The sequence below is a fragment of the Pseudopodoces humilis genome, chromosome 5, assembly GCF_049639895.1.
Source record: "Pseudopodoces humilis isolate 2021_Gansu_Grassland_sample_001 chromosome 5, ASM4963989v1, whole genome shotgun sequence".
Lineage (NCBI taxonomy): Eukaryota > Metazoa > Chordata > Aves > Passeriformes > Paridae > Pseudopodoces > Pseudopodoces humilis.
Window position 1 is genome coordinate 23,714,153 of NC_142204.1, and position 21,452 is coordinate 23,735,604.

The following is a 21,452-nucleotide window of genomic DNA, read 5'->3' on the forward strand; positions in this document are numbered from 1 at the left end:
GCATCCTCAGGGCCACCCTAAGGAGATGAAAGGGCTCCTCTGCCACTGCCACTCCAAGGACTCAGCTTCACCATCTCCTTAGACCAGGAACCTTCAGATCCTGGGGACCTGCAGGTTTTACATAGCACGGAAATCATGGCTTCTTTCATTTCCAGATTTCTCAGCCCTGCAGATGTGACTTGCACCACCTTGCCCTGGTTACTGGGTCTACCTGCACCAGTGTGCTGATGCAGGACCTCACTGGATGTGTTCAGTCAGGCTGGGGTTTGTCTCTCCAGCCTTCCTTCCTCCTGCTCCAGAAAATATGAGTGAGAGTTGGCTTCATTTGGTGTTCCCAAATCCAGCCAAAAGCCCACTTGGCTTCTGAGCAAAACCAGGGGGCAGGGGCAAGGGAGGAGGGAGTGCTGGCTTTGAGAGTGTTTTGGCACACAGAAGAGGCAAGGTGAGCCTGATGGCATGACATGAGTGACACCTGGGCTGTGCTTGGCTTTGGTGGGCAGTGTTCCCTGCTGCCAGCCACGTCACCACTGCAGCAGGCCCTGCTGTAGCTTTCCAAAACTCAGATGCAACAGAAGTATCTCAAGGCAACAACTCTCTTCAAGGAGCTCACCCCTCCAGGCGAGACCTCATCACACCCTCCTGAAGGGCAGCCCTGAGGGTGTTTTGGCTGGAGCTGTGCCCAGACCCTGCCCTTTTCCCAGTACCCAGAAGTGCTGCCTTCCTGCCCTTCTCTCCTGCCTGAAGCCCATCTCTGTCCAAAACCCAACACATCTCCCACCACCAGCACTTCCCCCCTAGTTTAGCTGAGCTTTTTTATGCAGCTGCTCCAGGCTGGAGAGTGATGGATTGAATCTGGGGCTTCATTTACACACAGGGAGATTTTCCACCATATTTCTTACACCAGCTAGTCAGGAATTGCACTTAAGCATATGTTCTGGAGTTGGGAAAAGCATAAAGCATTTTTCAGCCACCAGGTGCTTGGTTGTACTCTGATCTAATTTCATTCTTAAACGAAAAAGATTCCCATTGGGAATTCTCCAAAGCACTTGGGAAGAGGGCGTTCAGGCTCCACTTGCTACGGCTTGGCCTTCCCAAACATTCCCTCTTCCCTTAACACTTCAGAATACTCCCTTGTCTTTTGTCAGAGCTCCTCTGTGTCCAGAAAGGTCCAAAGACCAAACCAGGGCTGATCCACAGTGCCCAAGAAGGCTGCAGGTGCTTGTGTTTGACTGCAGAGGTGATCCGTGCTGGCTCAGGGCAGGCATTGCCGTAGCTACCCTCCTCCCAAGCTCCACAAGTCACAGCCCACCCAAGGAAAACAACAACAGGCTTTGGAATGTAACAATTTATTTGGGTTAATTTTTTTTAAATTTTTAACTCCCCATTTCTGGCATTGATACAATATTCAAGAGCAGCAGAAAGAACAAAATGTACAAGAATACGAGAGTAATTAGCACAACCCCCACCCCCAAACCTGGAGCAAACCAGTTTCTTGTAGGAAGCACCAAGGGAAGGGGTGATTCAATCACCCTTCCAGTGGCTCTGCCTCCCACCCATCCACTCTAGACAGAGTTTAGCCAGCTGGGAACTGGATTAAAAAACAAAACAAAACTGAACAAACACTATATTTAAAATGAAAATTGCAAGACAAAAAAAAAATAATATATAGATATACAATTCATCCGTGCACAATCCTTAAATGCATTTTTTTCAAAATAAAAAAAAAAATTACAAGATACATATTTAGGTTTATTTTAAATTAAAAAAAAAGTTACCACCTTCACTCTGTATGCCAAGTGAGGGGAAATGAAGAGACAGATGGGTTGCACCAGAACTATCAGCACTCTTAGAGTTAGGACTGACCTTCTCCAAGAGAAAGGAAGGGCTCTGATGCTGCCAAAGCTCAAGCACAGGCAGAATCTGGAGCACCCAAGTACCACAGAACTCAGTGGGGTCACTCGCCTGCTCCAAGTTCAGTGTTTGCAGGAATATGCAGCATTTGAGCCTAAGCTTGGCACAGGGGAAGGTGAAAGGAAGGAAGAGATGAAGCAGGCCCCCATCCTCCACCACCGGCAGACAACCTTCTATGCAAAAAGAAAACAAATGGGGGAAAAAAAATCCCAAAGCAGAGAGTCCCTCTATTTTTAGGGAGTGCACAAGGCTTAATGGCACAGGGGAGAAGAGGAAGAAGGACAGCACACAGAGTTGATTTGCTTGGGGGAGGTGCAGACATGACAACTCTTTTCTAAAAAAAGTCATCACAACAATTAATTTTTTTGTTCCATTTGAGAACTTGACCTAAGATTGTGCCCCCACTTTGCAGCTAGGGGCTGGAAGCAGCAGGCTCCCTCCAGGGCAGCTGAAGAACAACCTATCTGTGCAAGAGCACCTACCTGCTGCTCTGCCCAGAGGGAAACCCTCAGCATCCCTAGAGAGCAGCTGGGGGGCTGCTTGGGAGCATGGAAAAGCCCCGCTAGTCCTATGAGGCCCTGAAGCCCAACCAAGTGCTTTGACCCACCCAGCCGTGTTCTGGGGATTTAATGTGAGCTCTAAGTGCTCAGCTGAACAAGGAATGAAGTAAAGAACCGAGGTATTGCAGTGGGAATTAACACTTTGCCTGCATGTCCCACCATGCCCTTTCCTCCCAGCAGACACATTTTTTAAACTTGCAGAACTCTGCATCTTGCTGCAGTTCTGTCACCTTAGCTCTTCTCTGTGCCACAGCACACTGCCTGCTGCCCACTTCCCAGCTCCACTCAGCCCAGGGGCACAGAGGGCATCCCACTCCTCCATCCCAGTGCCATCTGCTGGTGCCTGGAGGGTGTGGGCTCAAAGCACACAGCTCACCTGGGGTGGAAGGACCCTCATCCCAAGGACTGTGCTTCTGGATGACTCTGGAGTAATTTTGTTTCCCACCAGAGAGAAGCTGGAATGGACAGAAGAGCTGCCAGAGCAGGACTTATCTCCCTTCACTCCTGGAAGGAGAAATTTAGAGAAGGGAAGAAAGAAGAACTCAGGGCCCCTGCTGCATGTTTACAGGTGAGCAGGTGGGACACAGGGCACCTCAGAATGCACCACACAGAACACAGGAGAAGCTCCTGGTTCCAAGACTGACCCTGCACAGAAAAGGGTGCAAATACCTCCGACCACATCAGTCTGACACCAGGCAATGACAAAATGTGAGAAGAGCAGAGGACAGAAAGGCAAAGGTGAGGATGGAGACAGACTCCAACATCTCCTGCCATCTACACCCCCCAAAAAGAAACCATACACATTGCACTCTGGGGAAGGATTTCAAAAATAGAAGTAAAAAAAGGAAATAAAGACACTTATTTTCTCAACCTCAGAGCATTGGTGAAATGAAGATACTTCTGGGAGTTACCTGGGGAAGGAAGCACAGACAGGGAGTAGGGGATTTCTGAAGCAACACTAAGCACTCCATCTCTGCGCAAATGCCTCGAGAGTTGGGCTGCCAGCACCCTCAGCAGGATGGTCTCCTCCACCTCCATCCCCTTTGCACAGGGGAGACACAGGCACATGGCAGTGACACGGGTGGCAGAAAAACCACAGCAAGCCAAGAAGGAACAGAACTCCAGAGGCACCGAATCCCCGACCCCAAATGAACCCTCTACAGCAGATCACCTTCAGAGCGGAGATCAGGGAGGCTGTGCACAGGGCGGTGGGTGAGACGGGGAGAAAGGGGGGGAGGCTTTATATATTCATATACTTATATATAAGAAGTAAATAAGATCCCAGCTCTTGCGTGATTATTGGGCAATTGAAAAATGCAGCAAAAGCAAGCGACATTGGAGTAAAAGGATGTGCCAGGCAAGGAGGAAAAAGTCTTGTCAGAAGGTGGGGAAGGAAGCAAAAGGGAAAATAAGCACTTAGCCAAACACGCACTCCAGGTTTGTTACACCTCCCTGGGAAGAAGAACCTGCTCCTGAGCAGCCCCACTAATGCCATGGCCTGGGATGGGCAGAAGTGGGGGGGAACTCAGGACACCATCCTTCAAGCATGGCAACCTCTTTCTGACAGGAAGTGCCCAGGAAGGTGATAATCTCCAAACGCTAGGAGCTGCTGAAGCCTCCTCTACAAAGAGGGGCTGGAGAAGGGAGTGATATCCCTAGGAAGACTCAGCTCAGAGACAGCTCCTACCTGGTAAAAAGCATGATTGTGGTTGTGATTATTTTTTTTTTAATTTTTTTTTTTTAATTTATTTATTCCACAAAATCTCCCTGGGAACTTCAGTAAGGGGAGACACAGAAAAATGCTCCCTTTCTCTTTTGAAAACAGAATTTAAGCAGTGGCTCACCACAGCTGGGCCTGCTCACCACACTATTTCTGTTTTTCATCCCCAAAGGAGCTCATATCTCATTAGCTTCATGCCCCTCCAGTCTCATGCTGCTCATCATTGAGAAGAGAGCACGAGACAGGAGGTTTCTGTTCCAAGTTGAAAGCCATGGGAAGCACCAACAGAGTTTGATGGGCAGAGAGAGAAGTTCCCAAGTGCGGCCCAGGGTATGGGAAGCATCGAGACATCAGTCATCTGCCACTGCAAAGCCACTGCCAAGGGCACCAGAGAAGTCCAGACGGGAAAAGCTGTTCAAGCGTCCCTGCCTGCCATCTTCTGTTCAGACACCAACATCTGGTGGTTTCCCCCTTCCCTGCAGTCACTCCCACATGCCAGATGAACACCAGACATCTTGGACAGGGAAGCCAGCACTCAAGAACTGCCTCCTCGCTCTGAAGAATGTTCAGGCAACTCCTGCCCACCACCCCAAAGGAAGCTGGAGAAGAAAGCTGCCCTACTTGAGCACAGTCCTGTCAGGGTGTTCCTCTCTCCTCTCCACCCTAAAACGTTCCAGCATTTGCTGGCCTTGAGAAGAGGGTGCACATCCCTCAGCAATACAATCAGAGCACACAAGGCAGCTCTCTTACCTGCCTCGAGAGATCCAGCCACTGTTGGAGAAGGGGTGCTGGAATACAGGAATACACACACCAACAGGACTCAGTTTTCCGTCCTGATGTGGTGAATTCTATACAGAAAAATGCCACCGCCCATCTGGTATTGGAAGAAGTTAAGAAACTTTACAGAGGGGAGGCATATCTGTTTCCCAGGAAATAAGCCCACCATGATTAATTTTGCTTGGATATAGGGGATGGAAAAGAGAAGAGACAGCAACTTGGCAGGAAAGGTACATGCCAACCCCAAATGTTAGCAGCTTGCTGTGCATGCAAAGTAAGTAAACTGTTTCCATGTTGATGACCTGATCCACATTCTGTCAGAACGTGACTGGCCATCTCTGAGGGCTGCTCAGCCAGAAAACCACTTGGAGACTCCACCTTAGCTCACAGGAGAGGTATGGGAGGGAAGGGAACTCACTCCAACACTTGGGAGGCAAGGACGGGAAAGGTTTGTAGACAGGGTTCCTCCAACATGCAACTTGCCTTTTCAGCTCAGAGATTGCTGCTTAATCCTAGAATGCCTTTCCCTCCAGTTCAAGCAAGCCAAACACCATCCCAGACACACATGCTTCGATACTACAAAATACTCTTTTCTCTAAGGACCATCTAATACCACTACATTTTGTGCAATCACTGCATTTATTATTCATTTTTAAACTCTCTCTCGCTCTCTCCCTGTAGAAATTTTTTTTAAAACTTTTATTTTTTTATGCAAAACTAATCATTTCACTTTTTCCACTCCATCATAAAATCTCCTCTAAAAACACGACGACGAGAACAAACATGGCACAGACACAGAGAATATCTCCCTGTTTTTGTTGATTTTTTTTTTCCTAAGGGTTATGGGGAAAGGAAGGGGATACTTTCAAATAAACTCCTCCCTCAATTCCATGCCCATTTCAAAAGGCATGGATGAATCTTCTTTCCTATCTCCATTAAGGAGCAAAGGCAAAAATTCAGAAGGAGTGCAGCCCATGTAAATACAAAGGTAGGTTAGTCAGCCTCAAGTGCCTTGTCCACCTGAGGGAACTTGAGGCGACTGCTGCATTCAAGTTAGCAAACCTCTAACTCAAAACAGCACGGGATCCTCAATTCGGATCCAGAGGTTCAGGGTTTGGTTCCCACCTGGTGACCCACCCAGGGAGGGATTTGTCACACAAGCAGGTGAGCTGTGTCTGCAAGCCGGATCATACTCCTTTCTTCCTCCACAAAGAGGATCTACTGCAAGAGTTTCTCTGCTGCAACAAGTCCCCTCAATTCCTCACCGCAGGAAGAGCCTCCTTGCGGAGCATCCCTACAATGACCCACTGGTTTGCTCTTCACAGACAGTTCCCTTGCTTGCCACTCTGGAGAAAGGCAAAACCCCTTCAGTTAAACAATTCCTGCCCCTTGCCCCCAAAGAACACCATACAAGAGACACTGGGGAAAAGAATTCTGCCAAGCAACACATCTTGGCCAAAACACATTAAGAGTTTCCTATTAAAGTTCCCTTTTATCTCCCACTTAAACGCTTCAACACTTTTTCAGAACCTTGATACCACAAAACAAAACACATCACCACATACACACCAAACAGTAACTTAACGACCTAAAGTGACTGGCCGGTTTGCATCCACCCCATAAAGCAGCTCCTCTTATCTCACAGCCACAGATTAGTTCTTATTCAGAAGGGGGAGGAAAAAGAGAATAATCTCCTTGCTATTTTCCTAAGAAAGAGCTTTTCCCTATGCCTACAAACTGCTCATCTTTGAAGACGCAGTCAAATGGATAGGCTATGTTAACATAAGGGACCCCTGGGTGTGCCAGGCACAGGAAAGATGCGCGAAAGAAAACCCAAACGAAAAAAAACACCCACAAAAAATACAAGCAGGTATTAACACAGACACGCACACAAGTCCAACAAGTTATAGAAAGCCTTAGCTTGGTGAATGGATCAGGGGAGTCTCTTTCTCCCTGCCCCTAGCTTCAGCTGTGAATGAAAGCACATACCCAAAGAGTCAACTAAGCTCTTTAACCAAGAAAAAGGAAGAGGTGTACCAAGGGTGGTGCTAACAAGCACCTGGAATCCCCCTCAGACTGTCTGCACAGACACCCAACCGCAACTGGTATGAATTCACCGTTTCCCACAGCTTGGAATGCCACCCACTGCAAGGCAAGGTTTGTGGGGAGGGCAGGAAAGATTTTATTACACCAACCCAGGCGCTGGAGGCAGGGAATAGACAAGCTCTGGGCACAAAAGCCCTAATTAAGGTCAGAAGCCGGTTTATCCCTCTACCACCCCGACAATGTCCCTTGGGCAGACAAATATTACTTCCCTCCCACAAATTGCCTCCCTTCTCTCCTCAGATCACTGCAACCACAAAATCACTACTGCAGGGGAGCACTCCTGGGAGCCAGCAGCTCCTGAATATCCTTGAGTGAAAGCACCAGAGGGGCCAATTCCACTTGTGTTCACCTGCCCAGGGCATGTTTGTAAGTAAATGAGCCCTGGCATGAGGAATTTTTTCCACCCTTTTCACCTCTGCAGCATGTTATGTAGAAGTGACACCCCTCTGCCCCATCCAGGGACAGGGCTGAGAGGGTGAGGCTCTCCCACCAGTTCATCAGCACCTCTTTTCCTTGCCTCTACAGGCTCAGTCCTGTTCGAGAAGAAGAAACAAGGAGAGCAAAGGAACGGCTTCTCACCGTGAAGCTTACGACCCACACAGAAACAGAGCAAGCCAAAAATGGCAGGCAAAAAAACAGAGCTTATTTTGGATGTGAACAAAGCTGGTCAGGGAAAGAGGGAGCTTGTGGAACAAACAGCAAGCTGTGGTCTTGCTCCCTCCTACTTGCTAGGGGTGAAGAGAAGGAATTTCTACATCAGCTCACAGGAGCTTTAGGGGGAAGAGATCCAGTGCACATGCATAAAGATGTGAGAGAGACAGGTATTTCTTATGAGCACCTTTGGTTGACAGTTGTAAGGGCTATTTCAGATGCTGAAAAGACAGAGAGGAAACCTCTTCCAGGCCACCCACCAGAAGGAAGAGAGAGCAGGAGGGGCAAAGGCAAGCAGGAAGAACAAACAACCTGCCTTAGCATCCACACCTCCTTCCTTTGGAAGGAGCAAGAGGATGCAAAGAGGGCCGGGGGCAGCCTATGCACAGGGTGGGAGAGCAGCCTCATGAGGCTGGGGCAGCGTCACCGTGTTGGCATTATCTCCCCACAGACTGAAGGATCGATGCACAGCCCACTCCTGCTTCCGGCACAGAAGGACCAAGGAAAGGCATTTCTTGTGTCCCTCTCTCCCAAACTAGTGCAAGTGATGAACATCAGGAGGAAGATATGGGCTGGAAGCAGACTCCTCTTTTCTTCCCTTTCTCCTGAGGAGCCAAACAGGTTGGAAGATGCAGGAGGAGAGGTGGGATCAGGGCACCTGAAAGCACCCATACAACTGCCAAGGTAGCACCAATAGTCAAAGGAAAGGGGAAGCCAATATGAGGTGTAGGCTGCATGGGGCATCCCCCACCACCCCAGCTTTACCTCAAGCACCTTCCAGGCATGACATTTCACCTGTCCTTCTCCCCCTCACTCTGAGGGCATCTGGATCAGCTACTGCCACAAGGACAGTAGAAGAGAGGGCAGATCCAGTCCGCAGGCCAAGAGGGGAAGGATGGCAGGATGGTAGTCATGGCAAGGGGGAAACAAGAATGGAAGAGTCTGCATGCACATTGTGGGAGAAGGTCTGGAGGACATGGGCAAGGGCTCCAATCCTCTTACATCCTCCCCTCAAGGGTTTGGAGCTCCTCTTCATTTTTTGTCAAAGAAGGGGAATGAGGAAGCACAGCACTTTCCTCACCACCTGCACAGGCACACAGACACATGCTCACTCATCCCTCTGCCCCAAAGGCTCCACCGCCTGTTGGACAACACCACATTCAAGGACAAACAACCACTCCCCAGCCCCACCACAATCCTCCCCGCCTCCTCCTAGCAGTACCAACACCCAGGAACAGTGAGTGCTCCCACAGCCCCACTGACACACTCCAGCCTCCCGGCAAGAGGAAGTGGGCAGGAGGAAAGGAGGAGGAAGGGTGGCAGTGAGGGCAGAGGGACAGCCAAGGGGAGAAGGAGAACTAAGGACAGCCATTCGCACCACGACTTCTCTCAGGTAGAGCTCCCCCCACACCCCTGGAGTGGGGGGACCTGGCTGCTCACTTGCTGCCTCCTCCACCACCACCTGCTGCCACCTTCTCAAAATCCTCTGCGTTGCAGAACTCCTTGATGGTTACAGTGAGGAGGTTGCTGGTGACATCTGTGACCACCACATTAGAGCAAGGGGACATCTCAGGACGCCAGTTGCCGGCCTCCTGCTCCGGGTCAGAAGAGGAGAGGGACAAGGAGGGCGTCTGCCCACCACTGCACCCTCCCGAGGGAGAACGCTTGCTGGTGGCAGCCGACTCGGGTGGGATTGAGAGGTCTAGGACCTCTGACTCACGCCAGTCGGGGATGGCTGGGCTGAGGGTCTCAGGGAGAAGCTTTGGAGGGGAATCATCTGGGTCAGAGGAGGAGTGGGGAGCAGGTGATGGGCAGCCAGAGGAGCTGGAGCTGGGGGCATCATAGGGGGTGGAACCCATAATGAGCCCACAGGAGGCTGCCTGGGAGCCTTCGGACTCCCCCTTGCCCTCCAGAGAGGGGGTAGGTGCAGCAGACGGCTTATTGTAGAGCGAAAAGGTGCCAAACTTCATGTGGCGGATCTGAGTGCGGAGGACGCTCTCGCTGAACTTTTTGCTCTTGCCAATGACACGGTTTCGGGATGGGATCTTGGGCCGAGCCAGGCCCCCAGCCCCATTGGCTGGCTTCCCACCTTTGTCAATGACTTTGAGGTTGAGGATGATGCGGCTGCGTTTGGGCTCGCGGGGTTTCACCTTACGGTTGATGATGCGGACGGTCTCCGAGAAGGGTGAGACAGGAGGACGAATGCCAGCCCCGCCACCCACACTCCCGCCATTCTGGGGGTCTGGACGGGGCAGGGGGCGTCGGGACATGCGGTGGCACCGCCGGATGTCTTTCTTGAGCCGGTGCACTGCGGCACTGGAGTGGAGTTTGGGAGAGGAGGTACTGGAACCAGGCTTGACAGAAAAGTGTACATCCCCAATGTGGAGGGCCTCCGCTTGGGCCCGAGCCTGCGGTGGTGGGGAGAAAGAAAACAAACAGGGTCAGAGAGGCAGCCTAGGTGCAGACAGATCTCAGATCAGACACTGCTCACTTCAGGCCAAGCACTCACCAGTAGTACCAATTTATAAATTTACAAATTTATACCCAACACCAACGACAAGTACAGGTACACACCTACAAACTGTTGATAGCTCCAGCACAGCCCCCACACAGGCACAGGACTCTGTATCATTTTTCGGCAGCTAATGTTTCCCTAGGCCTGTTGACACATGCTTTTCCCAGGGAGAAACTTCTACTTCCCAGGCATGTTTCAGAGTTAAGAGTTAATGGCCTCAAAGACCCCCTTGGGGGTCTTATAATCAGTCAATGTGCACAGCCCCCCACTATCAGTACATCATCCTTGACTTGCTGAGACAGCACCCAAACTTACGTAGGCATTGTACCAGGTTCTCTACAAACTGAGCACAAGGTAAGAGGGAAGAGGCAGAGTAATGCCTAATGAGAATCACCTCTGAAAAGTGTGATAGAAGTGAGTCTTGAGGAACACAGATGGAGGCTGGTGAGAATGATCTGATGGAGCAGTCTTTGTTAAACACAAGAAACTTAGAGATCTGATTTTTAACTAGGGTCACAAGCTAGTCATTCATCCATACTGTGCTGTGGGAGCAAGGTCCAGTGTTTAAAGCCAGAGATGAGGCCAGCTGGAATTCAAGTAAAATTTAACTGCTCCTTTAAAGAAGAGATTGACTTTTGAGCACCACACCTGTTTGAAACCTAGCACTGGACCAGAGCAGGAATAGCACCCATTCAATTGCTGTGCCAGCCCTCCCCAAGAGCCAGGCCAGGGGAACAATATTTTTAAGCTCTTCTGGTGCCAAAACCTGTCCTGGTTCATGCACCAGAGACAGGAACATTTTCTGGCAGCAGGAACAACAGTTTCATTGGTAAGCTGGTGCTGTATGACCTGTGGGCATGGAAACCCAAAGCCTATTCTTACATCACATCTCATCAAAGCACTGTTGCTTGTATAGCTTATCCTTCCACCAGCACCCCAGTACTTGCCCAAACCAGCCCCCTTCCATATTCCCTCTCAGCGCTTCTCAGTGGTGACACGTCGAAGTCACACAGGCCTGGAGGGGACAGGGGAGCCACCCACCCTGCGACTGCCCATCCTGTAAGCAGCTTCCCCCACCTCGTGGGCACCGCAAGAACTGCAGTGCTAGAAGACGACAGCTGCTTTTCCTCCCCAACTTTTCCATCCCCTTGCCCCTTGCACACGCCAAGATCGGGATGGCTTCTTGCCAGCTAAGAGCTTAGCACTCAACTCCATCTCCTTTGTCACCCTGCAGGCTGTGCCTCCTACCAGAGAAATGCCTGGGGAAAAAAATGTGCGTGTAAAGGCAGGGATCTAACAGATCTAAGCGAGGGGCCCAGCCAGCCCCTTCACAAAAAGCTCAAAGTCCTGGCCCTACAGCTCCAGAGCTTTGCTGCTAGCCAGAGCCCCTCTTCTCCCACAGAGATACCCAGGGGAACCCCAGATCATCCTGAATGAGCAAAGAACAGAGACGTGAAGACATTTTGTTCCTCTCTGACTAACACTGGATGATCACAGCCTTCAGTACTACTTGTATTCTGGCTTTAAAAGGACTGCAAAAATGAGGGCTTCTCTGTCTGTACAAGAAAACACAAATGGAAGGCTCATCCTGACTGAGGACCTAGACTCCGTGTTAGCCAACTGACAAAGAAACAGGGACAAGTTAGCATAACCCCAAGGCAGGCACAGACACTCTGCATGTTAACAAACAGGGCTGTTTTCCACCTAGCTAAAGAGAAGTGTTCCCAGCACACCCTGCTGTAGCCGAAAGCATCCCAATGTCTATCTAGTTACTTTTTGTCAGCCTTGTGTGTTACTCCATGCCCAAAACTGTTGAGAAAGTAAGACACAGTTCCTGTCACAGGCACTGTACAGGCCTGAGCACAGCAACAGCACCAGATGAATTCCCTGCACCACACATCAGCTCTCCCCCTCCCATCTCATCAATACACAGCTTGGAGACACTGCAGACCCCATCAGGAGGTCACAGGCAAATGCACATTTGGGCTGTACTTGCTCCATCTTCACAGGTCCCTCTGAAGCACGTGGCAGACACAAGAACGAGCTAAAGTTTGCTTTCTGACATTACATACCAGCACAGACTGAATTAACAAATCTGTTCCTTTCCATCCTGCTCCACATCACAGCCAGCCCTTCCAGCATTGCTGCTCTTGTGCTTTGGGTTTCTCACCAATTTACCACTGCTGAGCCAAGAGCAAAATGCAACACAACATCCCATTCCAAAGTACACAAAAGAGAAACCAGGCAGAGGTTATAGACAGATGCATCACTGAAAATCCTTCTAATTGCCTACCCTCTAATTATGCCTTGGAGTGAGGAGTTCTGCCCCCTCTGAGCCATTCTGCTCCAAGTCAAATCTAACTGCCACCTTCCACCAGCACCACCTTCATCACCCACGAGAGAAAGAAGGCAGCTTCCCAGAAGTGTGGGAGAAGCAGTCACAAATACCCTCAGTTTCCTTATACACCCCAAAAACTCAAGAGCAAAGCTTCCCATCAGCCACATTAAACAAAGTGATAATGCTGGGATGGTCACTACCTGGCCACTTCAAGAGCCCTGCTGATTTTACTTTCTCTGCCTGTACACATTAATCAGCTCCTGTCCTGTTTTCAGAGAGAGCTGTCTTAGTTTTGCGCTTGCACAGCAGTCCTGGTACATGGCCTGGACTTTTCCAGTGTACCAGAACCAGTAGATCTCATTTACATGCTATGTGTCTGCATTTCCAGTTACTTCTGGGGCATTTTCTCAAGGCTGAAGCTGTTTCTAACTCATGTTTCAGCTATCTGCCTTTATTAAATTCCAGCTTGAGTAGTCTCCAGGTAGTCTACATGCAGCATTGATACTTTGGTCAGATTATTAAGAGAGGGTAAGTTAGGCCCCAACAGTACTCCCCTGCTGCTACACTGCTATCCCCAGTGACCAGCTTCAATGCTAGTTCCAAAGAGCATTATGCAAATACTCAGCTTACCTTGAGATTGTTTTTCCAGGTAAGGTTTCAAGAAAAATCGTATCAGATGCTTTATCTAAGACCAGCCCCCAGAGCTTTCTCACTTGGGAAGCTCAGTACTCCTACCACAGGATCAGGTTTATTCAGGCATCACCTACGTGAACTCGTCCCTTCACTGCAGAGGACAGGACAGAGGCTATGCCCCCCCTGTTTCCAAATTCAGATTAAGTAACTTGCTACCTTTGGTTTGGAGAAGACTCAACATTCAATTTTGTCTGCTGGAAATGCACTTCTCTCTGCTCCGGATCCATTCCTCAATCACATTCACAAGCCATATGAGGATAAGGTCTTTGAAAAACAAACCTGCTGAATCCTTTCAGCTGTGTCATCACAGTTTGCTACACGGCTCACAAGTTTTCCACATGGAAACTACCTCTCTAGGTTTTGCTGCTTTCACCCGCAGGATGTGCTCACTGCTGAAGAGGTACTCAGCATGTATACGAAGTAATTCACTCTCTGCTTACAGCTCAGCCTACATCAGGATGCAGCTTCTGGAGGCTTGCTGCAGTGCTCTGTCATGAGGGCAAGCCAATTGCTGGGATTGCTTCCCTTCCCCCTCTTCCCGTCTGGGATATGTATCACCTTTATTTATCTTGTTCAGCTCTCCCTCACTGCCCCTGGGAACTAGTGTATCTCCCCCATTCCCTACTATTTCTGAATTAAGTGTCCCTCGAGGCCCAGCAAGCATATTTGTTCATTCATTCCCTTAACGCACTGAGGCACATAAGCACGTACACAGACACGTGCTTAGAAAGGCCTCTCTTACCTGATTTGTATCAAAATCTCTCCAATTTGGAAGAAAAAAAACAAAACAAAGACCTTGCAAGGCAATGGATTTCTAGTTAATTATTTCAAAATCTTGCCAATTCCAGTGGCGCTCCTGCACCATAGTAGCGCTACTCGCTCATGAATTACTGGCTCTGCTTTGTCTTTTATTCTCCACCTGCATTCCCCCAGTCTTTGCTCCAAACAGCATTTGCAAGAGCTCTTCTTTCCCCTTTTTGGCTGCCATTCTGCCTTTTTATCACCCTCTTTCTTCTGCAGTCTTCCAAGTGACAAGGCAAAAGCAAGCCAGTTCATAGCACAGTTCTCCCAAGCAACACCACCATAAACTAAAGTTTCCCTCTGGATTGGGAACAAAATGCTACAAAAGGGGAACAGTCTGTTTTCAAATTACTCAGGATAATTTACGAACAGGGAGGAGATCAAAAGAAACCCAATTCCAGCTTTGGAGTTCAAGAAAGGGCAAAAGGACAGAGCACCATGCTGCTCAGCCCCTTCTTCCCCCACTCTCCTACTAAGAATCCCTTTGCTCTTGTTCTCCCTTACTTCTTCCTTCCCATTACCCTTCACTCCTGTCACCTTAGTATTTATGGCCACCCCGACTAGGGGTCTTTGCCAGCCACCCACTGAGCTTGCAGATTTGGGCTCTGTCTCTGAATAGCACTTGCTAGACTTTATTAGATGAGTTGGTGAGGTTTGCATTCCACACAGCAGAGAGCCTAGAGAAAAAAGCAAAATAAAAAGAGCAAACCGAGTAGGAGAAGAGAAAGATCCCTACTAGCACGTGCTACGTCTCTTCCTAACCTCACACCAATGTCCATGTCCTAAAGGATAACTTCTGCCAGACACCTAAGAAATAAGGTGAGAGCCTTACATACAGCACTGCCTGATTCAGACCGACAACTTCGTTTCCCATCCGCTCAGCACAGGGCTGCAGCACACCAGCAGCCTCACAAGAATCACAGCCTCCTTCCAAGCCTGAGCTCAGCTGTGGGAAAGTTTGCCCCTAGCATGCAAAGGATAAAGACCCATTTCCTGCCCAAAACTCTGCAGTTGAAGTTTGCGGGGGTCGCTTTCAACACCAGCCATCTTGATAGTGGGTATTACAAAGCCTGGACTGTGATGTGCCTCTGCAGTCTGATCGAAAGGGCAAGTGTTAGACAGCTCTCAGAAACAGGAGCCTGGCTTAAAAAGGCAGCAGGTGGTCAAAGATGCAGCTTTTCAAAGCTTTTCCAAAGGCGTGGGCCACTAACCTGCTGGAATGCTTTCTGCAAATCCCCCTGGGTGCCTATCTGCAACTTTTGAGAACTAATCCCAGGATAAACCTAGTCCCAACTGCAAGCTAAAACACCCACACAAGCCAAGGAACTGAATGGCAGATCAGGGCACTTATTTTGATGCCATTCTGTAGACTCAGAAGTCTTGGTTTAAGCACCGATACACATGAAAAATACTAGCGAGCCACCAAGTCAAAGGCAGACTAGTCTATCAAAGCAGTCCTAGGCCAGATTTCTGCTTAAACATCACTGCATCCAGGCCTAATCTGTTCAGTTAACAGATCAAAAGGAATATTGTTCTAACTGCCAACTCCAAACACTCCCTCTGGGATACGAGAATCAAATTTCTTTCCCTGCTTCCGAAATTCTCACTGGCAAGAGATTCTCCAGCTGAAAGAACTGAAAACACCGTTAGTAATGCACAAGGTAGAACCCAATCCCACTCCTCCCACGGCAGCACCGGTGCTGAGGGGCTGGAAGAGGTCAAATGTGTGTCGCTGGGGGTCAGAAGAACTGAGCTGCAAACCATCTCACAGTCTCTGTTGGAGCTCTAGCTGCAGTTGTGTTGACCGTGCTTTGCCTGAACAGAGCTCAAACAAGTTCACATGGGTCTGGCTCAAACAGAGTTACTTCTCTCTGCCTGGTCTGGGGTGCTATTTTTAGGGTAGGATCCGAAGTCGCAGAGGAACAGCAAGTCAGAGCACTAACAGTTCCATCAGCTCTGTTTCCCAGAGGTGCAAACCAAGTGACAGTGGTAGCACTCTGCCCTGCCAGCCTCTCCCACAACATGGCACCAGCCTTCAGGAGAGCTGATCTTGCTCCCTACCACGATTCATCTTCTACAAAGTACCAAGCCAGCTCTGCAAACCTACAGGTTTCCATTACCGCTTGAGAAGCTGGCAGAAGGAAGATGTGCCACAGAAACGTGTCATGGATGTGATTCAAAGGATGCTGCTGAATAATTCACGTTAAGTTTAGGGGGGTTTTAAAGGGTAAGGGGAAAAGAGAAGCAATGAGTGGGTTTTGAGTTCGGGGGTTGGCTGTAGTTTTTTTAAATGAGTGAAAATGAGCAGTTAATTTTTTATATGAGTGATATGGCAATAGATATGGCCGTATCACATTCAGAATCAAAAATAAAAGAAACTGATTACACATAGCATAGTCACCTCTCTACATCTCTGAACAGTGTCAGGTGTTACAAATACCAGTATTTTTTAATGCAGGCAGAGAACTATTTCAAGCTGGTGGGTTTTCCCTTCAAGTGTTCCTTTGCATTGCTAGAAATCTAAACACAAGGGTTACATTTAAAGCACTGCCAGAAAGAGGAAAGCCAGCTAGTCTGTGTTCCCTAAATACTGCATAGGAGGTAGGACATATCAGGTATGTTTGTAATTCTCAGGCTACAGATACAGAACACTGTTGGCAGAAAAACAGGTGACCAGGGAAGACAGTTCCATCAGCAAGACTTCCCAAGGATTACCATGGTCCCCTGGGTTTCACACAGAACATGAGAATACGCCTGTTCCTGCATTTCTTCTGTGTGCTTCACTATGCCCTCTCAAAGCAGAGAAGTAACACCCTACCCCGCATTGTGCTTTCCAGTGCTCATGCAGTTAAAAGTGCTGTGCTGACTTGAGTAAAGCTCCTAGTGCTGCCAGGCAAAGGGAAGTATTAACCTGTTTCACAGATGGGAAAACACACACAAAGCCTAAGTGACTTGCCCAAAGCCACAGGATGACTTGGTGATAGTGATGCTTTACTACAGGGTCCACACTGCCTGTTCCAGGGCTTCCTATCAGAATAAAACCAAGGGAACTGACAGCTTGCTCATCTGTCTGAGCTGCACAAAGGTGTGTTCTTTCTTTGCTTGTTTGGAACTTGAGATTGTGACAGTTGGAGAGGGAGGGGAGGGAAGAGGAGACCAGAGCAAGGCATTTCATCTGTAAACTAATAAATTCACAAAGCTCACATAACAGTCATGCAGCTACCGGAGTTATTAATTAAAAAAAAAAAAAAAAAAAAGGTAAAAATACAGGGCAAGAAGGCCTGCACTAGGGACTACCTTCCTTGCTCTTCTCTGAAAGCAAGCAGAGATGCTACAACATCTTGCAGAGATGCTGAGTCTATCAGGGGGAAACTGGAAACTTCAGCTGCCATCCTATGCAGAGGTGAAACACTCCTCCTCCTCCTCCCAGCCACCCCCCACCCCCTGCAAAAGCAAAACAAGCCTGCAGTTTACAGATCAAAGCATGAACCCTTCATGAAACTCCCGTGGAGCACCTACATCCTTAAATGCAATCAGAGGAGCACAAGTGGCAGCGGGATTCCCGCCTCTGCTGCCTGACCGCTCAGCGTGCTGCTAAGTTGCAGGGCACGGGTCGGATGGAACAGCCTGCTGAAAGAAGAGGGAATAGGACTGGCTAGCTCTCCACTGCGGCGACAGAAGGCCATGAGAAGGAGAGGATACTGGAAAAAGAGGCTGCAGGCTCAGCACGCACATCTGCGTGTGCTGACCGTCCTGCTGAGGCATCCGTCGCACGCACACGCGCTCTCCTCTCACACGCTTCTGCGCCTCTGCCCACCCCCCCCTTTCCTGTTGGGTTTTCCCCGCGCTCACAGAGCCAGGCATCAGGCACAAGTCACTTGAAAGTCCAGTCCTTCCAAGGGCACGCACCGGCAAGGTTTGTGAGATTTTTTTTGCTAGGCCTAAGTTATTTAAATGAGAGTTACCTTCAGCAGAAAAGTTTTAGGTTTAGGTCCTCTCTTCTTGGGCCCGTACAGTTCACGCTCTCGTTCCCTTTAGGGAATCAAATTTGTCAAGAAGTTAAAACTTTTCCCAAAGGGAAAAACAGATGCATACAAGTTAAAGGAAAAAAAAAAAAAAAGGAAAAAAAAAAAAAAAAAAAGAAAAAGAAAAGGAACGCCTGGACGCTGTTTCCCGCTCGCCCACCCAAAGCCAAACCTGCTGCTGCAGCCCCCCCAGCCCAGGGCGGGGTATGAACACTCACTTCTGCTCGAAGGCGGCGATGAGACGGGAGTCCAGGATGTTCTCCTCGGGTTCCCAGGTGCTGTACCTGCCGGGGCGGGAGCAGCGGAGGGGACAAGCGAAGCGGTTAGCGCCCAAATCCCCCCGCAGCCGCACACACAGATACCTCCCCCTCCATTCCATTCTGCCCCATCCCATGCCCCCCGTCCCCGCAGCCCGGGCGGGATACACTCACTTGATGGCCCAGCCTTTCCATTTCACCAGGTATTCGATGCGCCCCTGAAACACACGGGGGAGAAGGCATGGGGGGGGGGCGTGTGAGGCGGGGGCCCGGCGGGCGGGCCAGCGGCGCGGCCGGGGCCCGGCAGCGAGGACCGAGGTGGGGAGGGGGGGATCCCGCAGCCCCAGTGAGGACGGCCTCTCACCTTTCGGATGCGGCGCTTGATGATGGACTCGGCGGCGAAGACGCGCTCCCCCACTGCAGACAGCTCCATCTTGCTGCTCCCCCTCGGCGGCGGCGGCGGCGCCCACAGCCCATAATAATCCCGCCCGCCCGCGCGCGCCGCCCCGCCCCCTGCCCCCCGGCCCCGCCCTCCTCGTGCCGCCGCCGGCTCGCGCACGCCCGCGCGCCCCCTCCCGCCGCGGCCGCGCGTGACCCGCCCCCCCCGCGGTTCAAGGCCCTTAAAGGGGCCGCGCCTCGGGCGGGGCGTGGGGCGTCCGGATTCCCAGGCCCGAGGGACGGCCGCGCAGCGGGGAGAGCAGCGAGGGGAAGGGAAGCGAGTCCCGGCCGGGCAGATCCCGGCATGGCGGCGGTATTGCCCCTTCCCGCCTGAACGGGGCCTTTTTTTTTTTTTTTTTACTTAAAACAATGGCGGCAGCTTCTTCTTCTCCCGCTGCAGATGCACCGTCACCCTCTCTCGCCAGAGGGGAAGCAGGCAGCCTTATGCACGTACCAAGTAAAAACTAACAGTAAAGGCCCGTAAAGATGTTATTTCCTTTTTCTGTGTTTTATTCTGTTTACTTGTCTGGCGTGAGTGTGTACCAGTATAAGGTACAATTTTTGAGCCAGTGTAAGGTACTGCTAGGTAAATGGGCCAACCACGCTACATAAACCTGTAAGGAAACCAGAAAAATGTTAAGTCACATAGAGGAATTCCCTGCCCTGACTATTACTGCAAACAGCTAATTAATTTGCAGCATACTTTACACTCTCTTGCGGGTGCTAAAAAGACAAAAATCTCAGTCAAAAATCATACTCTGCGATTCAAAATGGAAGCTTACGGCCCTGCAGCTGTTTTTGTGTGGAATGCAGGGTCCTCCCTTACCTAGAGGACTTTATCTGGCCTGTTCTGCTTTCTCACCTGGTTTTTGGGTGAGAAGGCTGTGCATTTCAGATACCCTCTGTAAAAAGTGGGAGCTGTGATGAGGGCTATAGGCAATGGTTGTCCTACATTTGATGCTCATTCTAAACGCACAGTGACCAGCAAGGTACCTGCAGAGCATTGCAATCCCTCTGCTACCTGTTCCTCAGCTCAGCTGGCAGGGACCCCTCAGCCCCTGTGGCCCTTGCTAACCCTTTCTCCATGTGCACTCACCTTCCCTTTCCACCTCTTGCTCAGGGGTTTCACTCAGAGGGAATTCTGGAAATGGCTATATTATGGCTATAATATCAGTACTAGCAGGGATGGATTTCCTAAAGTCGAGGCAGGCAGGTAGGACAATGAATATTTTCCTCACTGCCTGTGATTCAGGCAAGACGTCAGAGTGTTTTGTTCTCTTTCACCTTAGCAGCTGAAATACTGCGGCCAACACAAGCTCTCTGCCCAGAGGAAAAGTGACTCAGGAGAGGATGTGCTCCCCACTGCCATGTCCCCATTTAAAGAGGGGTTAATGGAAAAGTTGCTGAATGCTGATGGAGACCATCACACAGACCCTGTTTCAGGACATGTGAACAGTTTGGAGAACGACGTGTTTCTGCAGTCAGGGACTGAACCGCAGCATGCTTCATCACTGATAATTCTACGTTTAGGTCACACCCCTCACTTCAAGAATAGGCTCTAAGAGGCCCTTTCTCAGGTGTTTGGCATCACGGGCCAGGCAAGAACAAAAGCCCAAGACTGTCACCTAGAGTGGGTCAAGTTCTTCTGGACTGCCTCTTTTCTCTGGACACCACATTTTTTTAATCTCAGTTCTTCATATGCTTGAAGGTGACTTCAAAAGAACAAGTCCATCACATCCATTGCATTTTGCTTTTCACTTTTTAAACTTTGGACATTAAGTGTTAGTTAACACCATCCACGTTAAAATTAGCATTTGTTACTGTTCACTTTGTTTAAACTGCTTTTACATTTGTAGCTGAGTGTCAAGCAACTGAGCTTTCAACCAGCAACATCATCCACCCTCAAAAGCAGGTACCCTTAAATCCAAAGGGGGAAAAGTCTTTACATTGCTACACAAACACATGTGCAGCAACCAAGAGTGGTGGCCTTGTCCCAGAACAGATGTGTGGGTCACAAATAGCATACCCCACCTCAGGACAGGAGCAAAATGCACCGTAATCCACGGACCAGAAGGGGCAGTAGCTTTTCAGAGAGCTCTATGTGCTCTTTCTAGTTCTTTTCTCCTTCCACCTGTCAGCAGAACCTTCTTTCCAGCCACAGCCACTGCTCAAAACACTGCGAGCTGCCGTTGCACAGGTTTGGCCTAACACTTTCATCTAACTTTTACTCTCACAAAGCAAAATAGTAGCAGAATATCCAGCTGTTCAGGGCATTGTTGGACATTTCCTTTGTTTCATTCACATTTCTAGTAAAACACTTTAAAAAAAGACCAACCCACCTGGGAGGACAGCTCTCCCTGAACAGCTATTGTTCACTACAGTCACTGAAAAAAAGTATTTTTCTTGCAACTGGCTTCCTGCAAAACCCTGGTGCCGTAGGATACCCTGTAACACTTCTTACTAGCACCGGGAAGTCAGTTCCTGGAAGCAATGAGCTTTGGGAGGGCAACGAGATCTTTCACATTGAAACCCCTGGACAGCGGTGTACGGGCATAGGGGGACAGCAGCAGGTGCAAGAACACTTTTGAAATGATGTGTTTTTGAAATTATGCTTGATAATGGGGAACTCACCTGCTCAAAGTCAGTAGCTGCCTCCAAGC

At 49.7% G+C, this 21,452-nt stretch overlaps 1 protein-coding gene across 2 annotated transcripts; it reads right to left on the reverse strand.

Moving 5' to 3' along the window:
• Positions 1-1,330: 1,330 nt before the first annotated feature.
• On the reverse strand, positions 1,331-18,846 carry CBX6 (chromobox 6). Of its 2 annotated transcripts, none has more exons than XM_014256656.2 (5): positions 18,719-18,846; positions 18,529-18,572; positions 18,316-18,381; positions 18,038-18,104; positions 1,331-10,079 (listed from the first exon to the last, which is right to left on the reverse strand). In XM_014256656.2, the coding sequence occupies exons 1-5, from the start codon at positions 18,785-18,787 to the stop codon at positions 9,162-9,164; spliced, it is 1,164 nt and encodes a 387-aa protein (XP_014112131.1). In that variant the 5' UTR covers positions 18,788-18,846; the 3' UTR covers positions 1,331-9,161. The 2 variants fall into 2 exon arrangements, with proteins under 2 accessions (XP_014112131.1, XP_005527683.1); XM_005527626.3 differs by having other exon boundaries at positions 1,331-10,133.
• Positions 18,847-21,452: the final 2,606 nt, after the last annotated feature.